Genomic DNA, 27,373 nt, shown 5'->3' with positions numbered 1-27,373 from the left:
GATACAACTGGATTGAGCACCCGCCGCGGAACTGGCTGACATGGTTGACTACCATGTCATCAGGTAGTATTAAAAAAACAAAAAAGCACGAAAGAAAGGAGGGAAAACCAAAAACTATTTCCAGAGAGGGAGATGAACGAAAAAATGAGTGCTGCTTTGCGTTAGTTCGAAACCAGAGAGGGAGAAACTGAAAGAGGTCCTGCCGTGCGTTGGATGCATCTCTCTTCGCCATCGTTTGTTGGTGGGAAATCGAATCAAAAGAGCTACTTTGGGTTGGATGTTGTAGAGAAAAACTAGAAAGGGAGATCGAAACTGAAAGAGGAAACTGTCGTGCATTGGATGCGTCTTGCAACGCCATTGGCGTTGGATGCATCTTGTAGTGTCGTCGTGCGTTGGAGGGAAATCGAATCCAAAAAGCTGCTTTGGGTTGGATGCTATAGATCGAAACCAGAGAGCAAAACTAGAGAGGTCGCCGTCATGTGTTGGATTCAGCTTCGCCGTCGTGCATCTTTGGTTTCCATAGTTCATTTATCCTACAAAAAAAGGCTGCTTGAGGCATCCTACTATATAGCAAAACTAGAGAACGAAACCACAGTGATTCGGTTGAGACCCAATCCTCCTCTGAACATTCTTGGTGAATTTATTCAGCAAAAAATTCTTCAGAGATTGATCAAATTTCGTTTTAAAATTTTTGTCCATGACTGGCTTTCGTATTGAACAGGTTGTTGGGTACTTTGAGGAAAGCACTGCAGAGTTCATTGGATCTGGTTCAAGCCATCATCTCAGTGAAAATCATTTGAAGCACTGGGTAATAACAAGTTATCATATTGTTACTTTTATAGCATTAATGGAGATTGTAGATTTCTTATGAACTCGTTTTTTAAAAATGAGCTGAAGAAATTTGTTGAGAGCTTGCTTTCCAGAGAAAGAAAAGGGACCCAGAACACACCATTAAAAGAAGCTGAAAAAAATTGAAATCATTTGCTAATTTATGTGTAGTGGTTTTGGGGGTTGGGACGCTATAAAATGAAATAAACATTTAGAATATCAATGTTGAATCTGGTACTTGAAAATAAGTAGAAGATGCACATGATAAGGAGTATGTTATGTTTGGTTCTCATATTATATAATGTACCCTAGAGGGGCGGGGCTGAATTCATGATGTACTGGAAAATAGTACTTGACATAATTCCTAAACAGAAATATTACAGTAGCTAGGGAACTATATATATTACTGCAGCAAGACAAACTCATAAAGTTTACAAGACATCATGAATTAATGGCTTTTCCTTTTGCATTGATACTTAAAAAAAAAATGAACTTCTTGACAACTAAAGCTTAAAAGACTTCGAAACATGACAGGGAACCTGCAAGCTGTTTTTATGTTCTTTATAAGCTACAAACTCATGTTCATTAATTAGTCTTCAGGTGAACATATTTTGGTGGCGCCATTGTTCTTCATGACAAGATCATGCATTATATTTGTGATATATAGGAAGAAAACAAATGTCATTAGTTGAACTGTACGTAATAGATTTATTAATTTGTTGTTGGGGATCAATTTTGTTTCTTCTTTTACAAGTTTGCAATTATATATTGATCTAAAAGTACTTGCGAGATTTAGATGATCAAATTCATATTTCTTGATAACTTTATCAACATACATAATGCAAAGATTTTTTACTTGGATTTTAAATTGGTTATATTTCTTAATAATTGGGTTTTTTTTTTTTTTTTTTTTACAGTTATAATTTGGGTTGGATGGATCACAACCATTGCACTTTGGGTTGGATGCATCATAAAGTTTGTCATAAAGGTTTGGATATGCTTGCTTTACTGTCTAGATATTAATTGCTTGAGTGTCTAGATATTAAGTTAGGAAGATGAAAATGGAACTTGGATCCAAAACTACAGACTTCTCATCGGCATATTTTATCATTATTAACTCATCCGTACACTTTTTCATGAATTTCAGGCCTGCTATTATTTTTTTATCAGTAAATGCAGATTTTTGTAATAGATATTGATAGGCAATTTTTTTATAAGTATATTCATAGATGGGTTTTGGTGCAGCTTGCTTGAAAGCTACTGTGGGAGCTATTATGCAACTCCTCTGATGCTCCAACACTAGTTATCCAGCAAACCAGTAAATTTTCTCAGAGTTGCGTTGCTCTCCAATCCTCTTGCCTCCAAAGAGCACCGAGTCAGCATTCTTCTGTTTTAGCATCTCACTTGATTTTGAGCTAGAGAACTATTGTTTTGTTCGTAACCAGCCTTAATTTAATGGCAGCTCTGCTCATGTGTGTGGGCTATTCTAACCCTCAAGATATGTGCATCGGTGAACCTCTTAAGAGCTGTATACGTCTGTGATGAGATTTTGATCATTTCTATTTAAGATCAGGAATGAGAAGTCTAATGGAGTTATTGGATGCCAGTCCAAGAAAAAGGAACTAACATATTTGAATTTTTGTTTGGTAAAATAAGAGGAGCTAATTCTTCTGCAACTCTTTTAATGATCAATGGATTTTTTGCTTCATTCTGATTACATATATAAGAGGTTGTGATTAGGATGATGGTGTTTTGCGCCTTTATCTGGTTTTCATGAATCTGGTTTTTTGTATAATGTATGTATATTTGAAAGCAAGTAGTAGAGTAATGGGTTTTCATGTATCTGGTTTTTTGTATACTGTATGTATAATCTGGTTTTATTGTAGTAGAGTAATGGGTTTTGCAACTATATGGGGCTTTATGGAACTTTCAAAGCACTTTCAAGATGATGATCCTAAGTATTGTGAAGTCATTATTTACTTATTTTCAAGATGAAAACTAAACAAAAATCTGCACAAGCTATATAGATTTTTTCCTAAACTCATGCATGCACAAAAACAAATTAGTTGAATTGATATTGAAGCATGATTGATTTCATATACAAGTTTTGTATGGTAAACTTTACAAAATGTACTCCTAGTTCCTGATTTGGACACAAAACCTTGAATCACACATACATCTGGACATAATCCACAACACAGTATACACAACTAGACACAAACAGCTACACAATCTACAATATTTATTTACACAAGCTGCCAACATTTATGTCCACAAACAGCTACACCCTCTGTCTTGACAAAGCCAGGGCAGACACAATTGATGCAAAACCTTGGATATTTTTTTTTGCAAGGATTCTTTTGTAGGCATTCATGTCTGCTTTTGAGACTGTATAGTGACTCACTAAAAAATGAGTAGCACAAAGGCTATCCTAAGTGTAGGAGGATGTCGTTTAATAATTAGGAATAAATTCCTAGATCGTCTCCTCAGGAAAAGTTACTTAAAATCAAACTTGTTTAAAATGGTGAAAATATTCACAAACAGAAAATAAAAATGATGGTAGGTGCAATGAATGTAAGAGTGCAACAAGAATGAAAAGGGCACTAGTCATGGACTAGATTCATATTTTTAGATTTTTGAGTGTCAAAATGAAATGTAAAAAAAACTAACAAATTGAAATTAAGAATAAAGAAAATCAACTAAACTAAACAATCTTAATTAATCTGAAAATTAAACAATAAAACAGAAATTATTTCAGTCCTAATTAAGCTTTAATCGATCTAATATGTTGAGAGATTAATAAAACTAATCTAAGAATTAAACTAGATTAGAAAGTAATTGACAAAATACGAACTGAAAATTGAAAAGCCTCAAAATCAAGATTCTAGGGTTCATCCTTGTATTCAAATCACAAATTCTCAAAATTAATTTATAGCGATTGTAATCACTGTTAAATGAAAGCTTAAAGAAACGAGAAAAATAAATAACACAAAGTAAATAAACAGCAAATAAAATGCTCAAAAGTCTAAGTCAAATATCTCAAAAATATTTCATAAACTTTAAACTGAAGTTAAATAAAAAGTAGGGAATGAAAAGACCAAGCCAAATAAATGGAGATGGAGGTGGTAGGCAATGGAGGAGGCAGTTGGAGCTGCAATTTGACCCTAGAAGAGTTCTTAAAATGTGCGGCGCTGCTATGCAAAAAGTCTCCAATTTCGTGCTAATGATATGCTTAAATAGGGTAGGAAAGAAACTCTAATGTCTTCATATTTCCGCACATAAAATCTCTTAAATATTAGGACTCAACTTGGCAATCACGTACTCACTTCAGGAGTTCGAATTTGGAAAAACGTATTAAAGACAACTTTATAGCCCTTTAAGATAGCTTTCCAACGTATCAAGAATCATATCAATCTAATATTTGAGTGGAAAGTTAGGATTAAAATACTAAAGTATGTCCATTTTATCTTCTAACACATTTTAGACTCTGATCCGAATTACTCTCAAATCCCATCATTATCCTTATTTGAAGAGTACTACACTCGTTGAAAGTTCTTAAGTTGTTCCAACGTCTTGCCCACTTGAAAGTCCTTTGAATTTGAAATTTGAAATAAAATAATAAAAATTAAAAATAAAATAAAATAAGAATAATAGAATATAAAAAATATGTTGTGCATGTGAATGAAAATTGTCCAATTAAATCACAAGTTATAAAATTAAGCATAAATCATGCTATTAACCAATTTAAATCACAACTCGGATTTATTCATCTTAACCATTTTTTTCATCTAAAACCAATAATAATGTAATTAAATAAATAAAATATATTGGTTCTAAATGTATAAAATATGCAATAATTCAGCTCAATCATATAGGCAGATAGAAAAGTTAGCCACCCTTTGGATGCCAGAGAACCTTCTTTAAAATCTTTTAGAAACTCCTTCAACACCTCATCCATTTTGTCTTCAGTTAGGTTTTCAGTATCACGTAAAATTCCTTCAGCCCATTTATTTTGAATGCTCTAAAACAGACAATCAAAGATTTTTTTTTAAAAAATAAACTGATATAAGATTAAAAAAAAAACATAATGTACAAAAGCCAAATATTCCAAAAGGCTAGTTACTTTTCAACATTTTCCCGATGTGAATTCAAGTTAATAAATAATCGTTGACTGGTAGATTCAACATGATCAGATAATGAGATGAATTAACCATAGTATGTGTTTCACCTATTTTACATTGATCTAAAATTCAATTTGAGTCATCTGCTATAGGTCCAACTTACTTGAATTTCAAGTCTTCCTAGGCAATGTAAAACTCAGTCAAGTTTCTTTAGAAGGTGCTAATAATGTGTTTCTAAAGGTAGAATGTGCTACTTTCATACCTCTAACTTCCCCATGGACGATGAAATGTTAACAATTCTTGGAGAACTAGACAATTGAAGGACATAAATGAGTGTCTCAACCATTCTTCTAGCACCATAGTAGTTTGTTTGCAAGCATTAGTCTGCTAACTCATAATTCTGAATCAATTTACTCCGATCAATTCTTGCTCTTGTGTACAACAGTACCAAGAAGTCAATCTCCTAGGTTACTATCACCAAGTATTGTGAAGACCATGGTAGACTGCATCAATCTATGGAGAAAGAGAGAATCACTCTCCAAAAGACTATAAAACAGAGCCTAAAAGCTGCCAAGTTTTCTAAAGGAAAAGTAGGTGTTTAACAAAAGATATAAAAGGTAAAAAACATTTCCATGTTAGTGCTTTGCAGAATCTGATTGTCCTTAATTCTTCTTAGAAACTCTAATGTAAACAACAAGATGGAGTCCAACCATGATAAGTGAGGGCTCTTTATAAAATTATAGGTTCCTTCGCTTTTTCAAAATAAAGAAGAAAAATTAAATAAAAACAAAAGATGGAATGCAACCATGACATTCAAACAATAGTTGTTCAAAAAAACTATAAAAACTAAAAGAGTTATTCAACCATGGCTGCCACCCCTAATCTTTAAAACTTGAATTCTCTAATCATCTACTAGCAAAACTTGTCTAGTTTTACACCTGTCTGCATTGGGGCACAACTCATTCATTTGTAACCTAATGAATTTTGTTTAAATTTGAAATGAGCAATAGCAATCTTTTCCTCTTAATTTGCACTTATTCCTCTTTGAACTTTGCTGATAATGATCGTAAATCGAAGAATTAGGGTGGCGAAACTTGAAAAGAGTCCACTTATGAGATGTAAACTTTTTCAAAAAACTCCGATATGATTCTTCCTTTTTCTAAACTGTGGCATAAGCTCGTCTCTAAACAAATATCCTGAGCATAAATAAACAAGGCTTTGGCCGTTCCCAACCCAACCCACGAAATCTACGAAAACATCAACCAAAATTTATGAAAATCAACATCCAAGACCCACGAAAATCAGCAACCAAACACACATCTAAAGAATAGGAAAATCAGCAACCAAACACACATCGAAAAAAGGGTCTTCTTCGATTTATGGGTATGGTTCTGTGGCTTCGTGGATACAACGACGAGAAGTGACCCATCGTGGGTTCGGCGGTGTTTGTGGTTGTTTTCGTGAGACACAGCGATGAAGTGTCGTGTGTTCGTGGATGTCGTTGCGGCTTTCTCGAAGACGAAGATAGATTGCTTTGGGTTATATCTGCAGCTTTCTCGAGGGTAATCATGACTGAAGGTAGAAGAAGAAGATGGAATATATATATATATATATATAGAGAGAGAGAGAGAGAGAGAGAGAGAGAGAGAAGGTGGGTCAAAATGGGGAGACGAGGGAACCTTCTGAAAGGAGGGATGCAGTGCATTAGAAACAACGCCTTTTTTAGTTTTTGCCACGTCAGATGCAATGCCGCAACTGGGACGCAGGGCGGATGTATATAGAATTTTTGTTTATTGAAGTTGTCCCTACAATAATTAAATTTGAAATTAAGACCAATCAAATGAACATGAGTAATAACACAACATATTATAAGCAAAAGCAATATCAAAGGTAAGAGGGATTACCGGATCCAGGCTAATCACTAACCGCCTCCTCGTCAGTCTCCACAAAGTCTACCACATTTGGAATATAAATTTGCTTCCCATTAATCTAATTTATAAATCAATGCCTCCACAACGGTAGAATATAATAAACTCCGAAACGGATCCAATATGCACCCCTCGGTGCTGAAAGCCGACTTTGAGGCCACGATGGTTAGGATACTTGATGACATTGACCTTCCACCAAGATAATATACAAAAACCCTATGTAAATGGGTGCATCTCCGCTACCAAGTACCTATCCAACTCCGATTGTGTGTCTGTTGGGAGACGAAGCTCGACAACTTGCCCTGCCCCAACCTAACCTACGTTTTTTCCTCATCTCGACTTCGGGAGGTGGTGACGCGGTAGGTGTAGGTGCTCACATATTACTACCCCTGAATGCGGCAAACTCATCAAATAATCTTTACCCTTACCATTACCGCAATACGATCGACCCCATGCCTTTCAGTTCACCAATCTCAATCCATACACCATGCATTAATTTTGTACTAGGGGGTCAATAACAATAGCCACATATAGGAAAATGTTTAGCCTACTCAAATCTCCCCAATACTTGCCATACTTAGTCTGCATGCTCATTGTCATTTCCCACAATCTAGTTTGGTAACTTCCGCATATTTCATCCAATTCTTCTTTAACCTGATATGCTTGCTGAAAAAATTCATTGGATGTAACATATAAAGAACCAAAAATGGTGGTTGTGACCTCGTTGAAAAGCAACCCAATCATCATCATTAGGCTTACCCAATCCCTCCTCATTATTAAAATGGTTGACATATTGTATGTCCTCCTCACCCAATAATTTAAAGGTCTTTTTAAACTCCTAGGCCGTCTCCAACATCAAGAAAGTTGAGTTCCATCTTGTAGGAACATCAATACACAATCATTTCTTGCATTCAATACCCACAACCCTTACAATAATCTTGAATTTATTAAGTCTAGTCGGTGAGGATCTCACAAATCTCACCGCAGTTCTAACCCTTGCCGCTGAATTATGCACATCTTTCAAATTGTCAGTTACAATAAGATTTAAAATATGTGTAGCATATCTCACATGTAAATACTCATGACCCATAATTGTCTTATTTTTCTCTTTGAGATTAGTATTAAGATACCCCAGAACAGTATTGTTAGAAGATGCATTATCAACCGTTACTGTTACTCCCCGCTCCAACCTCCACTTATGTATGGAAACCTCCAAGGCCTTCCCAATGGTTTCACCCTTGTGATTGGTAATTTGAAAAGATTTTTTTTTTTTAATCGCCAAATCACAATCTACAAAATTTGTCGCAAAGACATATAATTAAAATTTTGGACATATGTCCATGTATCAGTCATGAGACAAACTCTTTGACCCCACATTTGGCTTTTCAACAATTCTCTATGTACACCATATAGTTTCATAATATCCTTCACTATTGTGTAGCGAGAATGAATGTCAAACCCAGGTTCCAAGTACTTAGAGTATGCTTGAACCCTTTACCCTCCACAAACCAAAAGAGTAGCTCATCTACTATGACCATATGCGCTAGATATCTCCTACACTCCTCTAGATCATACTTCATAAACCTCTTCAACGTTCCCCCCCTCCCACTACTCCCATCTGTCATTTTTTTAAGTCCAATTTCTTGTCTAGATTGACTATTTTCCTATAAAGAATGTCTAATTGGACTCTTTTAGCGTTATTCTTCTATGTGGACCTTCAATTCCGTGTACCATGTCTACTGTAGTGACATCCATACACTTTACCACAATGGTTACACTTAGCTTGGAGCTATTGGGGTCACCACTCTCTATTTTAGTCAAGTGAGATGACACAATTGAAATTGTTTTCTTACTTGGTGGGCCCATGGGTGTAGTGGTAGGGGTATGGGTAGTGGTAAAGGGTCGATAGGGTCAAGAAAGCTATCACTAACGCTAGTGGTTGGATTTGGCTCACTATCCATACTCGTTGACTCACAAAAGTCTGATGATGCAAAAGTCGCACAACAATTAAAATAGTATAGTCATGAACATCAAAATAGTTTTGGGGGTATTAGCTTTGGAACCCCAAACTATTTTGTTGAAACCCCAAAATAGATTGGAGTTTTGAATTTTGGATTGAAACCCTATATTTTTACATCACAAACTCACACAAATCTCTCCACTGCACACAAATTACAACCTCATTCTCTAAATCCATTCATGAATCTCATCCTCCATAGCCCAATCCAAAACATCCAGTGTAAAACTCAAAATTAATTTAGCCTTTTAGGGTCCTCAGGATAGTTATAATGGGTAGGAGAGAGACACACGAATTCAGCGAGGGCGATGGCGAGAATGAGATAGAGTGGTCTGGGTGCGAGAGAGAAATGAGAGAACTCAGAGAGTCAGAGATGGGAGAGCCAAGAAGGGGGGTTTGGCCTATACCACCCCCTGCACTCGCTCAGGGCCAAATGCTGGGCAGCTTACTAGGCCCCTGCATCCAGCGGACGGGGCCACTGCCCCTGCCTAGCCAAGGTCAAGGTAGGGTGGGGCAGGGGGCAGGGCTCTGCTACCCTCCCCTAATCTCAAGAATTCTATGAATAATAGTTAAGATATTTTATTAGATTTTGGAAAAGTAAAGACAAAAAGTTGAATAAAATATTAGACAAATAACTTTATAAAAAACATTATAAAGTTAAAAAAACATTTCGAATATAATTTTTAGTATTATTTTTGTTTTGAAGATTGAAAAAATAGTATTGATTTTTATATTTTATTTTGAAGTTTGTTAAAATTGTAATGACTAGATAAAAAAATTGAAGATTTGAAATTAAAAGTGTTTTGTATAAGGGTGAAGGTCAGGACTAAATTCACCCCTACTCGGTCTCGGTCCATAGTGTCTCCAAAATTCGATTTTCGATCCAATCCCAGAGTGTGGTTTTTCTTACCGGACTGAACTGAAATTGATTGAATCATTTACATAAAAAAAATTTAAATATTTTTTAAATATATAATATATTATTTATATAGTAGTTGTATAAGTTAATTATATAATTTTATCTAATCTATCACCATTGATCATATAAAATGGAAAATAATATATGCTATCAATTAATTAATATATTATACGATAAATCATATGATAATATATGTTATTATATGTAGATACATACTATAGTAAAGTACTAAGTTAGTAACTATTAACATCATAAATATAATTATAACTATTTTTTTTTAAATGAGTTAGTTACATAATCCACATTAAAGAACTAATTTAATTTTGATTTTACTAATTTAATTAATTTTTTATATTCTACCAAAAAATGAAAAGAAGAAAAAAAAAATTTCCTAACTCATATAGACCGAATTGGACTGATTGAACTGACTAGACCGATAGATAATGGTCCGTTCCGGTTCAATCTTTATGGGTTGTCAGTCTGTAACATTGGAGCTGACCGATTACACTTTTAGTTTTGTTTTTAAATGATATTTGAGAAAAAACAAATTTGAGAAATTTTAATTTCACGTCTCATTAACATGTCAGACCGTTGGTCATAACGGAGTGATGAGATTCGAAGGGATAGAATGCGCGAGAAAAAAAGTTTGGACGCTTGAACTTGAAAACGTGAAGAAAAATAATAAATTATAAATCCTTTACAATTATTTTATAATGTTATTTTAAATAATATATATATATATAAATAAAATTAATTTTTTAAAGTAACAAAATTATTTTTAAGAGAAATGATTTGTACAAGTCCCAAATAGACAAGCCTCATACAGGCCTTTGTAAAAAAGTAAATCCCACCTTAAAAAAGTGTAAAAAAAATTTTTTTTTTTATTAATGGGACCCATTGTACCCATTGTTTTATAAAAGGCTTGTATGAGACTTATCTATTTGAGATTTGTATCTAGCATTACTCTATTTTTAATGAAATAGCTCGATTGCATTGGCACGTAACTGTAACTCTGCTTTTATATTTTTATATTAGATTATACCATACATTACATTCTTTATCTCATAATCATCAACTTCTTTTCTAAAGTGGTGATAAAGAGGGTATTATACATTGAAATAAATATATATATACGTTTTTCATAATCATTTTGCATTTAATTGGTTTATCATTAATCATATATTCTCAATAAAAGGAAGATTGAGTTTGAGTTCTAACGTTCAGAGACGTTCACTCCGTGCAGAAATAAAAGTTTTAAAAATACAAGTCACCACAACCACTATGAGGCATACGTGCTACTGCGTTTCAATATATTATCATGAAATTGTAAATATCATATGGCAAACTAAAAGAAGAAAAAATCAGTCAAGAAATTATCAGAATAAAAAATAAAACTTAATAAAAAATAAAACTTAACTCCGGTTTAGATTGAAAACTTATCTCATTTTATCATTACAACTTTTTCAAATTCCCACACAAAATATAATAAACAACTCTACTTTTTCAAATTCCAAAATAGTAATAATATTAAAAATAATATTTTATTCAACTTTTAGTTTTTATCTAAAACCAATATCTCATTTCATCTCACTATCCAAACGGAGCCCAGCCGTCCATAAGAGATGGGACTCATTCCTTTGAGTGACAGATTCTTGGACATTAATGGCATGCGTGCTCCCTTCCCTCCAAATGATTGACCAAAACTTGAAACATTTCCGATGGAGTTGTCTTTGTCATGAAACCGATTGTGTTCTTACCTCCTATCGACACAAAATTCAAGCTTCTGTAATGGTGGCACAATGGCATAAGGAATGAAGCCTTAAAATGGAAAACAGGACGATTACACTCCTCAACACTTCAATATCGTACCTGGTTGTGGAACAAACAGTAGGCCCCGAACTGCATTATAAGGAATTTCACATATAATTGTCGAGATCTATTTAGCCGTGGCTGAGTTCTGGAAAGCAGAAAGAACAATTCCTCCCAAATGAGTTCTTGAGATAATTTCTTAACTTCCGCTTCTCCGGAAGAACATCAAGCATTTTATCTCAACCAAATAATCTAGATGATGAAATGATAATGAAGGGGAAAGAAGTTCCTAAACGAGCAAGAATATAGAGCTCCTAATCAAAAGTATGTAAAACACACGAGTGAGCGAACGAGCACTTAGAAAAGGATATCATAAAAGTAAAATGCTATGAACTCCCGATCCTGATATCCCAACCATGAAATCCACCCTTACCCTTTTCTAATCACACAATTTCTATAAGAAAGACATCATATACATCAAATAATATCCTACGGAAGTTGAAAATCATCCTTACAAGAGAGAGGCAAGGTGCAGCAGATCACATGAATGACACTGGGATTGCTGCAAGTGAAGCCAACAGACTTTGGCATGGATGCAGGGAGCAGTGTTCCTTTTTGTCTCTTCATTTTATCTTCTCCCTTTCAAAATTAATGTAAAACTATGAAGCTCTTGCTGATGGTGGATAGAAAATGGACAGTTTGCTGTTGCTGATCTTGAATTTTTTATGAGATTAGTTTGCCTTGTTGCTGCTGATTTCTGTATTTTGAATTGTTGGGAAACCATCTAGGAAGCCTCTCTGGTCAAGCACCTGGTATAAGATTGCAAACATTATCAATGCTTCAAAAATGTAGTTTGAAAACAATAACAGAAGAGTAACAATTGAGTCAAGTTAATAGTGCGAAAATTGGGATTGGATTAAGACTTGAACGCACACAAGCATGATCTAGGATTTGGACATTTTTTTCCAAACAACTAACCCAAAACTCGGCACTGGGGTCATGTACAACAATATTTTCACTCTTCTATATGAAACATTCTAGAATCATTGAGATGACAACCCTAAGAAATGCCATTAAACCTCTCTATATAGGCACGAATGACCCAAGTTTAAACATCTAGCCATGACAAACTATAAGATATTTCAATCGACCAACATACTATTGCTGTAGGCAATTATGAAAATTGTAAAAGTCTAAAGAGTTGTCTGGTCAGGCAGTACAAATAATTTAGCCTTGAAGATGGATTACATATGATATTCATGGTGGAGGCCAGTTGATAACATTTCTCGAGACAGTTCAAGGAGGGAAAATTAGAGAACCCCCCCGACACCCCACCTAAAAACAAATCTACCATACTACTGCCATCCAAACATAAAATTGTTCCAATCATATCCTCTGCCCGTTACGATGAGGCATCATTTGGATCAAAATTAACACATTGCACATGCTTCCAAATTACATGACTGAACTAAAAAACAATTGATTAGTTGTAAAAATACCAAAACTATCCTTGTTAATAAATAAACATATCTACCCAAAAGACGCTCATACAAGAGCCCTCAGCAAATATTCTAGGTGATTTCATAACCTTGCAATCATACCAAAAACCCCACTCTAATTCCCACCTAAAGCTCAAATTAGATTCCCACACCTTACTATTCAGATTAAGCCATTTAAATAAGGTGCTCATAATCTCAACCGCAAAATGCTTGACCAAGGTAATGGGTGCTTGACCAAGGTAATGGCTACCACAGCTGCATGTCACAATGGGTCCTCTAGCATGGGCAACAATACCGTTTTTTCAGTCGAGCTCCAGCGTCAACTCTTGCTCAGCTTCGGAGTTATGCTGACATTGTTTAATTGGTCGTCACAAACACACACAGGAACGTTGGAACACATTTATAAATTTGTTTTATTGTTGTCCTTGTTGATTTTCCTAAATTCATGCAATGTTTTTATGCTTCAAAAACATTTTTGTAATATTCTGGATTTTTTTTATGAGTATACGATTGTATTAATGATGATAGGCATAATCCAAGTACACAAGATGGTATACAAGAGATAAGATCTATCTAGGTCATAGCAATAAAAACAAGAAAGTCATGAAAATCAAGGCCATTAAAGTCTACCGCTATGGCCCATAGGAATAGAGTTCTAAAAAAGAAAGATCTAAGTTTCGCTAATAAACACTCATTGTTTTCAAATGCCGGTCATTTTGCTCCTGACACAGGCACCACATAATACATAATAGGTACTGTAACACACCGCTCCTTTTTGACATAAGCAAATTCCGAGAACGAAACTTATTATAAGGAGGAGAGGATGGAACAGTCCGGCACTTCTTTCTAGTGACTGCGACCGAACCTCAAAGGTGTGTTTTTAAATATAACAGTTGATTCTTAAAGTACATAGTGTTTTAAAGCCCTCGAATATTTTAAATGCCCTAGATTTATATGAGGTATTTCTAGTATTATTGGACCAAACTTGATTTTAAATAAGACAAGTATAATATTTTTGAAGAGCTTCAAAAATATTATAATTGTAGAAAATCATTTTATCAATGTGATTTTAGTTTTTTTAAATATTATAAGATTTAAATTATGTTGAAAACTCTAATTAATTAGATGGTTTTATTCTCTTAAAGATATTAAATAAGATTTAATAATTTTATTAATGATGAATGAATATTATTTTATAAACTAAAGTTTAGTTTAAATAATATTCTATCTTAATTCATCTTAGTGCTTTTAATTAAGTTAATGTTTACGCATTTTCAAATTAGTATTTAAAGCCCACCGTTTGATTGTTTTGAAGACTCCAAAACGAAGGACCTGGATTAAATACCCAAGCCCCTAGCCTTTCTCCCTCACTTTCCCTTTCCCTCTCTCTCTCCTCTCCCTTCAACTTATGCCGCATGTCCCCTCTCCCTCTCACCCGATCCGTTCCTTCAATTCAGCCCGGCGACCAGCCTTACAGCCACCACTGGCGACTCCCCCTCACGCAGGCAACCAAGCCAGCCACCACTGAGCTCCCCCCCAAGCCCAGCTCTCTCTCTCCTCTTGCAGTAACCCAACCAAAATGGATTTCACCCATTTCTCTCCCCTTAGTGCCGTCGCACGCAGGCACCCAGGCCACCGCACCTCCACCAACGGCCTCTCCTCTTACCGGTGACGCTTCCAAGCCCAGCCTCCCTCTCCCTCTCCGTCGCATGCACACACACTACCCATAAATGGGTTTCACATGGCTTCACCACTACCGACGGCCCTAGCGCCATCGTGCACCGGTTCTAGCCCCATCGAACACCTCCCCTGACCACCACGACTCCTCCCCGGGCTCCCCCTCCATTTCCCTTATTTGATACACACGAATTCCCCTTGGAAACCCATAGCTTCACCATGCTCTGCCACCCCAGCCACCATGAGACCACCCTCAGCCTCCTTTGACCTCCTCTAGCCTAGCCTAAGCTCAAACTGCCACTTTACGTGGTGGACAGCCACCATACATGGTGGGGACAGCCATTGTACACAGACTTAGCCGCCACCCACAGACTCCCCACCATGTCGGCCACCCTCACATAGCCTAGATCTATCCACTAGAATCCTAGATCCGATCCCCGAGATAGTCCGTTTGTAAGGTCACAGTAGTGATTGCTACTGCCCAAGCTAGTGGCTTCCGACGCCACTGGCCATGCCGGACAGCGAGCAACGCACGGGTTATCCCAACGATGGTATAACCCTCTCCCCCTTGTTATTTATGTTATATGTTAATTGGTTGGTTAGGTTGTGGACTGTGCTATTAGTATTTGTGGAGTTCGTAGTGTAATGTGGTGATGTGATGTGCTATGTACGTGAAGTGTTGGGCTTAGTTGGGAACTGTGTTGTGTACTGTTGTGGACTATACTGTGAAGTGTGATTGGAAGTCTGTGATGTAGTGATAATGTGGCATCGTGTGGATTGGGAAGAGTACACGTGAAGTGTACTTTATGTGGCGTAGCATAGTGTGAAGGGAGTACATGTGGAGTGTACTCCATGTGATGGAGTGATGCACCATATGGCGTGTATGCCATAGTAGTGATGTGGCATAGCGTGTGTGAAGGGAGTACACGTGGAGTGTACTCCATGAGGTGAAGCGATACACCGTGGCATGTCTCAAAGATAAGGATAGTTGCGTAGTTGATGAGCGTAGAGCATGATAAGTAGTGTCAGGAATTGTTCCACAGTGTCTCAAAGTAGTTATGTTGTGGCCTGTAGTCTAAAGTGACAAGTGTCACCGTGTAGTTGACTTATGGCTAGGAGTATGTGTGAAGTGATAGAACAAGTGCAAGAGTGGCGCAACGGAAGCATGACGGGGGAATGTCAAAAAGTGACATGGTTAAGCAAGAAGTCGTGCTTGTGATGGGTGAGCAGTTAGTGTAAGAATGACATAGCGGGAACGTGACGAGATGTCACGATGTGACAGGAGTATGTGAGGGACTGTACTCATGATGAGTTAAGAGTTAGTGTAGAAATGACATAGCGAGATGTCAGGTGACTAACAAGGTCACGATATAGCTTGGGAGTAGTCTCGAGCTATGATGTGACGTAAGGTGTAGTTATGTATGGAGTTTTGTCGTGTCAAGTATTGGGATGAACTGTCAAGAGGGACGGGTAGCATGAAGAGTCATGCTAGCCGGGTTAAGAGAAGGTTGGCATCAAAGTATGGGCTTGTTTATACAAGCAGGTGATCAACGGATTATATGTTGGTCATAGGTGATAAAGGGGTAAGATATGTGTGTAATCTGATTAGACACATGTGCCGGACGGATCCACCATATGTAATGGGTAATCTGTCCTAAGCATGGTTACACGGTACTTAAGCCTCAGATTTGGCTTAGAGCTGTGTGGCGTGTATGGATGAGAATGAGGATTTAATGTGAGCTAAGATGAGTGAAGGTAGTGACGGGTGTATTGTCTAGGATTGGGATGAGTGATTTCATGGGTTAGAATGTGGTCAGTAGGAAGAATAAGATGAAGGTCTTAGTGTCTTAATCCTAAGGTGAATCATAGGTTCACTTTAGTGGAAAGGCACTTGAAATAGAAAGTTGAGTTGGAAGAGGTATTGACCGTAAGGGGTCCCCAAAGGTTTTAACATAGTAAGGGATACGTAAAAGCACGGGATAGAAGGAGAGTGTTTCAAGTGGTGTAATTCTACTTCTAGTTTAGTTGCTTATGCACCAGATAGAGAATAACGCTAAGGTTATGTGTATGGATGTAGGTATGAAATGAAAATGAAATGATTTTCCTTTACGATGCTTTACGAAACGAAATGAAATTATGTTTTATGGAAAGCATGCTAAGTGTTCAAAGGTATATGTATGTATGGCCCTTCTTGGCAGCCATTTTTATGCAACCAAAATATTAATTGTATGCATGTGAATTGATGACTATACGTAGTATCTATTGTATGTATTTTCATGGAATGAGATGTAAGGGTGATGCCTTGTGCTTTAAGCGATGTATTAAATGATACGAAGAAATTGTTTTAAAATGTCCCTATGAACTGATGCGTTTTAAAATGTCCCTATGAACTGTTGCCCTATGGATGTTGTGAAAGATGATGTTTAAACCCATGCTTTTAAATGACGTTTTTCCATGAATGAACTGTTAAATGAAAATGACTGAAAAGGAAATGACTAAATGAAAGGAAAAGACTGAAAGGAACTGAAAGTTTGAATGCATGAAAATACGTAACAACCATGACTGAATGAATGATGGTACCAAAGGACTGGGCAGATTGCAATGCCGGATAAGTAGTATTGGTAGTGCACCTAGTACTGCCCCTTGACTGAAAGGGATTATCAACCTGTAGCCACGGGCGGAATCTAGATCCAAATGAAGACCGCTAATCCCAACACATGGGGTGTAACAGTGTGTACCGACCAAAGGAAAGTGATAAGAAAGAATGTATGAATGCATCGAACTTTATAAGAAATGAAAGTACTGACAGGAGATGTTTTACTAAAAGAAAACTCTTTTTTAAAGAAAAATCCCACCTAGTGATGTTTTCAAAACGAATACATGCCTCATGTATGTATAGTATGTATGGAGTGATGAATGCATGACTGAAATCCTTTACCTCTGATACCCTAATCTTCTTAAGAATCAATGCAATAAAAGTGACATTTAGACTTTTCTCAAATTTTCCAACTGAAAACAGCTCTTGGAACACCTTCATTAGATTCTCCTCCACTACCTCCCAACATGTTTGGAAGAATCTCATAGAATAGCCGTCCGAACCGGGTGCTTTGTCTTTGACCATTCTTCTTACCACACCATAAACCTTCGTCTCCTCAAAAGGCCTCTCCAACCAAGAGGCATTTTGCGGCTCGATAGACTCAAAAGCTAGTCCTTTGAGCTTGGGCCTCCACCTCTCTTGCTCTGTAAGCAAGTGTTCAAAAAAATCAGAAACATGTTCCCAAATCACGGGAGCCTCCATACAATCCTCACCATTGATATTTAGCATCTCAATGGTATTAGTTCTCCTATTAGAGTTAGCTACTCTATGAAAGAACTACGTACTTTAGTCCCCTTCTTTCAACCACAATGCCCTTAATTTTTGGTGCCAAGAGATCTCCTCTAAAGAAATTACCCTCTCTAATTCTGAAACCAACTCCGTCTTCCAAGATATCTCATCTAATGAAAGAACCCTATCCTTGTGTATCCTCTATAACTCCTGTAACTCCTCCAACATGGTTTTCTTACGTTCCCCTATGTCTCCAAAGGATTGAGTATTCCAAAGCTTTAAATCGTGCTTTAAAGATTTTAATTTAGCAGCAAGAATGAAACTGGGGGTGCCATGAAACTAGTATGAGGACCACCATTGCCTTACCCTATTCACAAAGCCTTCATTTTTCAGCCACATATTTTTAACTTAAAATACCGACGCCCTCCTTGGATACCACCACAATCCAGAAAGATGTCCGAACAAATGCGAGGCAACCTCTTTTGAATCCGGATAATGCATTTCCCATTCCAGTGAGACTAAGAATCTGTCTATAATCGAGACCGAGTCTGAGTATTAGACCACGTTAAAGTACCACCCATGAGAGGAAGGTCCACCAGATTCAAGTCGAAAATAGACTTTAAAAATTCTGTCATTGTTGGTTGCAGCCTACTGTCTCCAAAACGTTCGCTTTGGGACCTTATAACATTAAAATCACCACCTAAGCACCAAGGAAGGTCCCACTAGCTATATACTCCAACTAATTCTTCCCATAATAATATTCTAGTACTGTCTAAGTTTGGCCCATATATACCTACAAAAGCCCACAAGAAATTATCTTCCACTCTTAAAGGAACATGCCATTGTATACTCCCCTATGAAGTCCTCCATTTTCTCCACCACCCTTCTATCCCACATTACTAAAACTCCTCCTGAAGCCCCATTCGATGCAAGATACACCCAATCCACAAATGGACAGCTCCAAATACTTCTCACAATTCTTCTTGGAATAGATTTCAACTTGGTTTCTTATAAGCATAATATGTCCACCTTCTACTCACGAAGCAAATTTCTTATACAAAAACGCTTATTGACCTCGTTAAGCCCGCGGACATTCCAAGACACAATTTTGGGCTTCATATAGAAGATACTATCCCCTTCCCTTTGGATTTATCTTAGCTTGAGCTGCCCTCATAATTCAACGACCACGTAAGTCTCTTTAGTTCCCTCTATTTCTTAAATCCAAATTTCTTAAGCTGAATGTGACCCACCTCTACGACAGTATGTAAAGCCATAAACTGTTCCTCAAAGCCCTCACACTCCATCCCCACACAATGTTGAATTTTCTTCACCTTTAGTAGAACCCAATCAGACACACTAGACTCGTTTGGTAACATGTAGTTCAGGGGTAAGGGCTCCCCCTCTCTAGTAACTCACTACGAGTCCAACGGCATCCCCATCGACTCCTCCGCGAAGAGGGTTCTACACTCCCACTCAAAATAGCCTTGCATCGGAATAAGCAATTGTGGTGGCCCATTAAAATCTCCCTCGTCACTTCTAGAGAGGCGAAATGCATCATCGTACAATTTCCTTGCTGCCTGTGTCTCAATATGCTCCTCAGGCTACTGTAGAGCCTCCGTCGGAAGGGATAGAGCTTCCTTGTTGTTCATCGGCGGCATCTAGCCACAATATGCCAAAGTCCCAACACACGAAGGTAGAGAAAAGTCCAGCTCTATTTCGAGAACTACTGTCGTCGGCTCCTCCATCGCCGATACCCTCTGGGCCTCCGTCGAGGGTTCCTCAGCTAGGTGTGAGGCTCCCGCTGGTAAGGAGCCGTGGATCATCCCCCTTCCGGATTCTCCACACAGGTTGGGCCCCAAGTTTCTCCTTTCCCACATTATGCCCCATGGGCTGAGGCCCAAACGATTGACCCACCTTGCTAGGCCCACACAAGCTGCTCTGTCCTAGCACACTTGCTGATTTAGACTTGCTGGGTCCAACGACTTCCGAGTCCAAGCCCTTTTTACGCTGCCCGCTTCCTCTTGATGTTTTTACAGCTTCCTCCTCACCCAGGCCCGCAGTAAGCCGACGTCTTTCCAGGCCCACCCCCAATTCTCCTTTATCCTCTTCGCACCGTATCAGCCAATCTACTTTACACTAAAGGCCTGCCAACTTTGCCTTCACATCCATCAACGTATCAAGTACGTTCCCCCTGCCATGCCGATAGCAGGCCTGCCATCGCCACTCTGCCACTATGCAGCACTAGGAAGTCTACTAGCACCATGTCCGTTGCCCTTTCCTTTCTTGCAGCGGCACCTCTCTGAGCTTCCATGTTGTCGTCCCTTTTCTGGTTTCACGGGGTTGCTCTAGCATCAGCACCTCCCTGTAGAAGCGTGTTTGTGACTGAATCACCATCGCCGATGATCTTCTATAGGTGCTTCTCCCTTCATAAATAAACTCCCACAAGGCCTTCCACATCCTTCTCCATCTATTGCCCTCCTTTTCTTCAGGTATGAGATAAAGATTCGCCTGCCACCACCAAAACGCCATGTAACGGCCTCAAACATTGGTGCACCGCTGCACTATGAAGCTGCGGTTGCCTTCCCTGACCGTGGTGTAAAAATCCTTCTTTTCTCCCTTCAGACAGTCTTCCAATGCCTTAGTCAACCATTGCACTATAGAGAACCCAAGTGTCAACTTAGTCATCACCTTCTAGCTTCTCTCTGTGATAGCAAGAAACCTTAATCTTTCTCAAGTGAAAAAACTTTTGATTCTATCACTAAATCTTTAGAGAACCCCATCCTAATCACACCACCACCTTAAGACTCAGTCGTAAACCCGCAGTCATAGACCACCCAACCTCATAAGAGAGAAAAGTGGTTGTTTACCATCTTCTGATTTTGGTTGTACGGAGAGAAAATTGGGGGTCTTAGTAAAATTTGTAAAGCATTTTCTGGATTTTAATACCCTGAACTAAATTCCAGCCTCAAATATTGCTAAGCATGAAAGTCGTGAATAGGCAACTAGTGAGCACAACATACCCAAAGCAAATTGCAGCGATAGAAGCACTAGGACCATCAGCATTTCTTTTCCAGGAGCTAATGGCACAAGCTCACCAGCAAAAAAGCTATAGAACTCTAAAAACTCAGTACTCAACTAGATTGTTATCTTTTTATTATTATTATTATAAGTCAACTAGATTGTTTTCTTAACAGGGAAATTTCCAATTAATTAAAGTTCCTACAAAGCCCTTGAAAACAATTAAAGCTCAAAGCAGGCCAAAGACCCTCTAGAATCCATGGAAGTTACAATCAGCATCGATGACACAAGATTTTTGAAAACATCTTTATTGCTACAAGAAAAATTTACTGCAAAATGAAAAGCAGCACTTATTTTATCAATAAAGAAGAACTTTATTAACGAGGAAAAGCAGCACTTCTGTAATGACTTTTCTATTTTCATAAGTATTACACAAAAAGTAAATAAATGTAGATGACCACCAATTAAGCACTGAGAAACTTGAATTGTACTTAAACACGGTGACCTAGCGAGGACAAGCCGAGGGAAAAGTGATATACAACAGCAATGGACCTCTAAAGGATAGAATCTGTTGGTACTCAATTTAATTGGTAGAAGATTATTTGGCTTAGAAAATTCTGGATCTTGTTGGGTTTTGAATTATGGAAAAACAAGAGGTCAGTTGGAGGACTTTTTATCTTGCTGCACGGTTTTCTAGGGCTTTGATATAGCTAGGGGTTTGTGGTGGGAAAGGCTTAAAAATATTGCAGATTTGGGAGTTTCTGGTGATGTTTCAGGGCTGAGAACAGTAATCTGATCTGGAGGCAGTGTTTTGAACATCTGTGATTGCTTGGGAGCTAGTTGACGGAGGGGTGGTAAAATCAAAGTTACAAAATAAGATAAAATAAACAAGAGTCACGATCAATTGGCAAGACTTAATAGTGAAGGTCACATATTTGTAGTTAGTAGTTGTTAGAAGTACCAGCAGCCTATATATATCCATGAGGTTCAACCAATCAATGGGACATTGGATAAATTCTGCAGCAGATATGAAACTTTCAATTAAAGTTGAATGATACAGTTCTAACTCCTTAGGAGTAAGGCCTGATGAAAACTATATCAAATGCCAAGGATTTTATCTTAACTTCTCTCTTCCACTTGAATTAATTGATCATGTCTATCGCAGATGTTGCTATGCTTTTCATGCCTGCATCTGCTCCATTTGGTCCCTCCATATATTTGTATTAGCATTAGACAGGGAGATTCCCTCTCTCCATATCTCTTCGTACTAGCTCAGGAGATATTAAGCAAGCTCCTATAACAAGTTTTCATGTGGAATTATTCTTTTGACATAATCCCGGTCTTTATCAATGAAATAAACTCATAGCTAGACAAGCCAAACTGCGGACTGGTTAGCAAAACAAGGAGCACAATGCTCCTCAAAAGGTCTATTGGAGCTCATGGCCTTACCAAAAGTGCTGAGAGATATTTTGAGGCTCGACAAAATAGGATTACCAGTTTAACGTTGCACATGAGTTGATTTTAAGTGTTTAGATTGTATAGTCTTCTCTCACAGGCTAATATAGGTTTTCTTTTTCTTGCATTTTGGTGCCTTTTGTAAACGTCAACATGCCTCAGTAAGTTACCACGGTATTCCTCCGGAACAAGGGCTCATTAATAAAAATTTATGGGATATCATCATCTTAAAAAAAACAGTTCATGGCTATAAGTCGTCGTAACAAAAGAAAATAGTTAGAATGCACCTTATAATGATGATGATAGAAGATTCTCCGCACCTGAATGAGGTCAATGGAAAACTTGACATTGGAGGTTGCTAACCACCCAGTCATGTTTACAGAAAAACCTCAAACTGTTGAGACTTACATGAGAACCTATTGCTCCCAAAAAGAAAAGCCGCGCTCTCTCACAACTCTTCTAGTTTCCGGTTGGCGGCAAAAATTTCTTGCTTGATCAAATCTCTTTGATATAAATCCAGTGTTCTTGACAGACTCCCTACAATTTAATTGATTGCCTTCTAAATCATTCTTCTGACACTCAGGTACATGTTTACCAGACATCCAAGCCCGAATCATCTCATCTGTCTTTGGTTCTGGCTCAAACTGTTTCTCCTTCATCTCTAAATAATATTTGTGTGCCTCCTCCAGCTTTCCATTCAAAAATAGCCCATGTACCAGCACAATATATGAGCTCCGATCAGGGTGGACTCCATTTTTACTCATTGTGTTCCACAACTTGAAGGCATTATCAACCTGGCGCCATCGACAAAATTTCCTAATCAACATCATGTAGGTATCTGAATTTGGCTGGCAGCCCATGTTTTTCATCTTTTCCAAGAGCACAAACACTTCTTCTCCTGTCCTTAAACAACGGAAGAAGGCATGGTAAGTCCGTATTGTAGGGGAGAAACCCCGCTGCAACATCTCATCAAAGAATTGTTTAGCTTCTTCTATTTTCTGGGCCCGACAGAGAGGCTTGATCAGTGAGTTATAAGTGACAACATTTGGAGCAACGCCCTTCTCTTCCATTGTTTTCAGGAGATTGATAGCTTCTTTCACAAGCCTACCTTTTGCAAGAGCATGAATGACAGCATTGTAGACTTTCCTATCCATTACAATTTTCATTTCCTTAATCTGGTTGAAGAGCTGGAGCACCTTCTTCAGATTACATGCTTTTGAATAGCATGATATGAGACATCCATATGAGACAACATCATGTTGGATACCTCTCTTGCTCATCTCCCTCCAAATTCTCTCTCCCTCCCGGGGACTAACAATCACATTACACCACCCATTGAGGATGATGTTAAAGCTCTTGGTATCAAACGGGAATATATTCTTATTCGTGAAAAGCAAGTGCTCAGCCTCTTGCACATTCTTGTACCGGCAAAGGGCAGAGAGAAAGCCTTGGAATTCGTCAATCCTAACTTCAAACTTAAACCGTTTGTAGGCATAGAAAGTATTTATAGCCCTCCCCACATCATGAACAGCACAATATCTCCTAATCATGATCAAGAGAGTCTGAGGTGTGACAAGAGATGGACCATTGGTACCGCCTCTCATTTCATCAATCAAGGCCCATGCAGTACCAAACTTTCTCATTTTCCCAAGAATAGAGATCATGGAATGGTATTCGCGCACAGAATGAGCATAACCAGGCTGCTTTCCAGCCCACAGAAAGAACGTGAATGCTGCTTCCCAATCATTGCGGACTTGTGAGAGCACTGCCACCACCAATTCTGATGAGGCTGTAATCCCGCAATGCTCAAGTTTGTTTTTTGATTCAGACGGACTGCTACCAAGTTCACGCAATATATCCACAATAGTCGTTGTGTCTCGGACAAGACCCTCGTCTCCCAGAGGCAATGGTTTGAATTCTGTTTCATCCTCTTCATATTCTTCACCACCGCGGTCACCATCATCATCGTCACTATTAGCATCGTCTTGTGTTTCTATGGAGGTTGAATAGTTTGAACTTGGACAAATAGAAGAAGACGAGAAAAATTGTAACCGAGGCTCCATAGCTGAAAAACTGTAACGGGTAGATGGGCTGAAGTTAAGAAGGGCAGCAGTGATAGGCTTAGCAAGAATATCAGAACAAGTAGAATTGACATGGGTTCGACGAAGAATTGAGAATACGGAGAGGTTAGAAGATCTTAACCTGATCATGTGCCGCATTACTACCAAGTGAAGTTGTTATTGATTGTAGAAAACAGAACGAAACTTGGAGGAAAAATCGACTAGATCCTATAAACAAGGGAAACTGAGTGACAGACTATATCGAACGGACTTCTCCCTCCGTGGGCAGATTATTTTGAACTTCTAATGGAGGAAAGATAGATGTAGGTGGATTGGAAGATATCCATTAAGTTACAAAATTAGAATACAAGCTGTTTGTGACATTGACTGAGCGAACACACCGCGATAACGAAGAACAGTAGATTGAAATTCTACTACACATATAAACCGAGAATTGAGTTCAACGCAATAATATATTCATTTGTTTCTTATACTCATTGACATCGAAATCACTACAGCCAATAACCCAAGGCAGTGATTTCGAACCTTGGAGCTGTCTTGGGGAGAGTTGAATACCCGATAGATTTGAGGGGTAGAACGAGAGAGCTCCTGAGTTGTGTTCGTGTCCACGACTCGAGGGAGACGAGTTGGGGAGATGGACCTTAGCTGGACACTGAGAACCCAAAGATTCGAGAGAGTAAGGGTTGGGGGTGAGACCGAATTGGGGGCCGTTTACAGGGGAAACAAACGGTTTCTGTTTTGTGTTAAAAATAAAAAAATAAAAAATGGCAATGCCTCGATCGAAACGGCGAAAAGTAAAGTAAAAAATTAATATTTAAAATATGAATAATAATAATAAAATAATTTAAGTTAAAAGTATTTACCAAAACGGTGAAACGTAGAGTAAAAAATGAATATTTAAAATATGAATAATAATAATTGAGTAATTTAAGTTATCGTATTTTGTTAAATTTTAAAAAATGAGAAATAAAAAATTGAATAAAAGTATTATAAAATTATTTTAATATAAATTTTTAATAGTATTAAAATTTAAAAATATTATATTATTTTTTATATTTTATTTAGAAGTTTGGAAAATTGTAAAGATTAAGTTGAAGATTTGAAATTGAAAAATATTTTATATTTGAGTGATGTTTAGCAATGAAATAATTGAGAATACTTATGTTCTCAAAAGCACCTTGATAAAAAAAATTTATTTTCAAGTTCACATGGAGGACGTATATTTGATATTGTTGATATAGCATGATTTAATTTATAAGAGAAATTCATAAATTTGAATCTTATAAATCAAATTATGACACATCACTAATGTGAATCCTTTATCCACTACATTAGATTGCAAATAGAAGGAACTGAGTAAAATCGCTTGAAAAACTTGCACATTAATATAATTTACAATGGTGCCTACAGTGCTTTCCAATCGACTTGCAATCAAATATATAGCCTCAAGAAACCCAGTGGTGATACTTCCAATAGTTAAGCCAAAGAAAAGTTATGTTCTCTTAATCAAGTGAAATCGTGTTTATAAGGACTAAGGTGCCTTATGTGAAGACCTCGCCTATTCAAAGGAAGGAACTCCCCACAAGTAGGCAAATGCAACTGGGAAAAAGACAAAATGGTGATGCCTAAGCGAGAAGCATGTGGGGTGCTAGGTGAGCGACCGAGATATGCAAACCAAAACATAGGGAGCGCAAGACATCATTGTGAGCAAAGGCCCGGGGTGAGGAACACAAGTGAGCAAGTCAAGTGTCACTTTGGGCAAGTAATGAACAAGAGGACCAAAGAGATATGCATTCTACATCGGGCCAGTAAAGGGCGTGTTGACAATACGTAAGGCGAGCAAATCTAGGAGGAAACAAAGACACTAGGTGATCAACACGTGAACATGAAAGTATTTTCGAGACAAATATTCGATAACACAATACGGGAACTGGAACACCTAAAGATAGCACATGAATGCTCAAATGGTAGCAAGTGACTTATCAAGGCCTGTACTCCAACGATGATGTCTTAAATAGATCATGCATGGAAAAAGAGGAATACAGATTCGAAGACTGCGTTTGACCACACAATCGAGCTTAATGCCATGTGGACGAATTTCATAGGCGGCATGCTGATCTTCTATTTCCAAGGCAAGCTTCAGGGATGTGCAAGACTCGTTCCATCAATCAACTCAGCCTTTGCCATCCTTCTCCACCATACGTATGGACGATCGAGATTCATGATTTTCCCTCAACCAATTAGAGACAAGAGTTGTCAAACCCGTGATAGATAGAATTGCATGTATAAGAGATATTTTTGCTAGCAATCTTCATCTCATGTCCTAAATCTCCAACTATTTAGATACTCTCTCTCTCTGTGTAAAACCCCCCCTTCCCGTAGGTTAGGTGTGTCACGTGTTTTTCATAAAATAAACCCTGGCAAGAAATCTCATATTTAATAACTGAAAATAGGATTTATTTTGTAGAAAAACTGTCTAATAAAAATGTTTTCTGAAAACATTAAAGGAATGATCTGACTAAAATTTTTCATAAAAGTAGTTTTATTCTAGAAAGTTTGAACTAAAAATAAAATGCTCATGCTACTCCTGGCCTGCATGCTCGTAATCATCATCTTCACCTGGGTGGTTAAAAAAATATGAAAATAAACTAAAATGAGTCGATGACTCAGTAAGAAATCTATCACAGCGTAAACGT

At 37.7% G+C, this 27,373-nt stretch overlaps 1 protein-coding gene across 5 annotated transcripts; it reads right to left on the bottom strand.

Annotated features, from left to right (window-relative positions):
• Window positions 1-11,404: 11,404 nt before the first annotated feature.
• LOC108979989 (pentatricopeptide repeat-containing protein At5g15010, mitochondrial) lies at window positions 11,405-25,405 on the bottom strand. Of its 5 annotated transcripts, XM_035691135.1 has the most exons (5): window positions 24,799-24,989; window positions 22,917-24,669; window positions 12,138-12,431; window positions 11,683-11,770; window positions 11,405-11,596 (listed from the first exon to the last, which is right to left on the bottom strand). In XM_035691135.1, the coding sequence occupies exons 1-2, from the start codon at window positions 24,813-24,815 to the stop codon at window positions 23,013-23,015; spliced, it is 1,674 nt and encodes a 557-aa protein (XP_035547028.1). In that variant the 5' UTR covers window positions 24,816-24,989; the 3' UTR covers window positions 11,405-11,596; window positions 11,683-11,770; window positions 12,138-12,431; window positions 22,917-23,012. The 5 variants fall into 5 exon arrangements, with proteins under 5 accessions (XP_035547028.1, XP_035547026.1, XP_035547024.1 ...); XM_035691133.1 differs by having other exon boundaries at window positions 22,884-25,405; XM_035691131.1 differs by having other exon boundaries at window positions 22,917-25,405.
• Window positions 25,406-27,373: the final 1,968 nt, after the last annotated feature.

The sequence above is a fragment of the Juglans regia genome, chromosome 6, assembly GCF_001411555.2.
Source record: "Juglans regia cultivar Chandler chromosome 6, Walnut 2.0, whole genome shotgun sequence".
Classification (NCBI taxonomy): Eukaryota; Viridiplantae; Streptophyta; class Magnoliopsida; order Fagales; family Juglandaceae; genus Juglans; species Juglans regia.
This window is presented reverse-complemented; position numbering and strand designations above follow the sequence as displayed.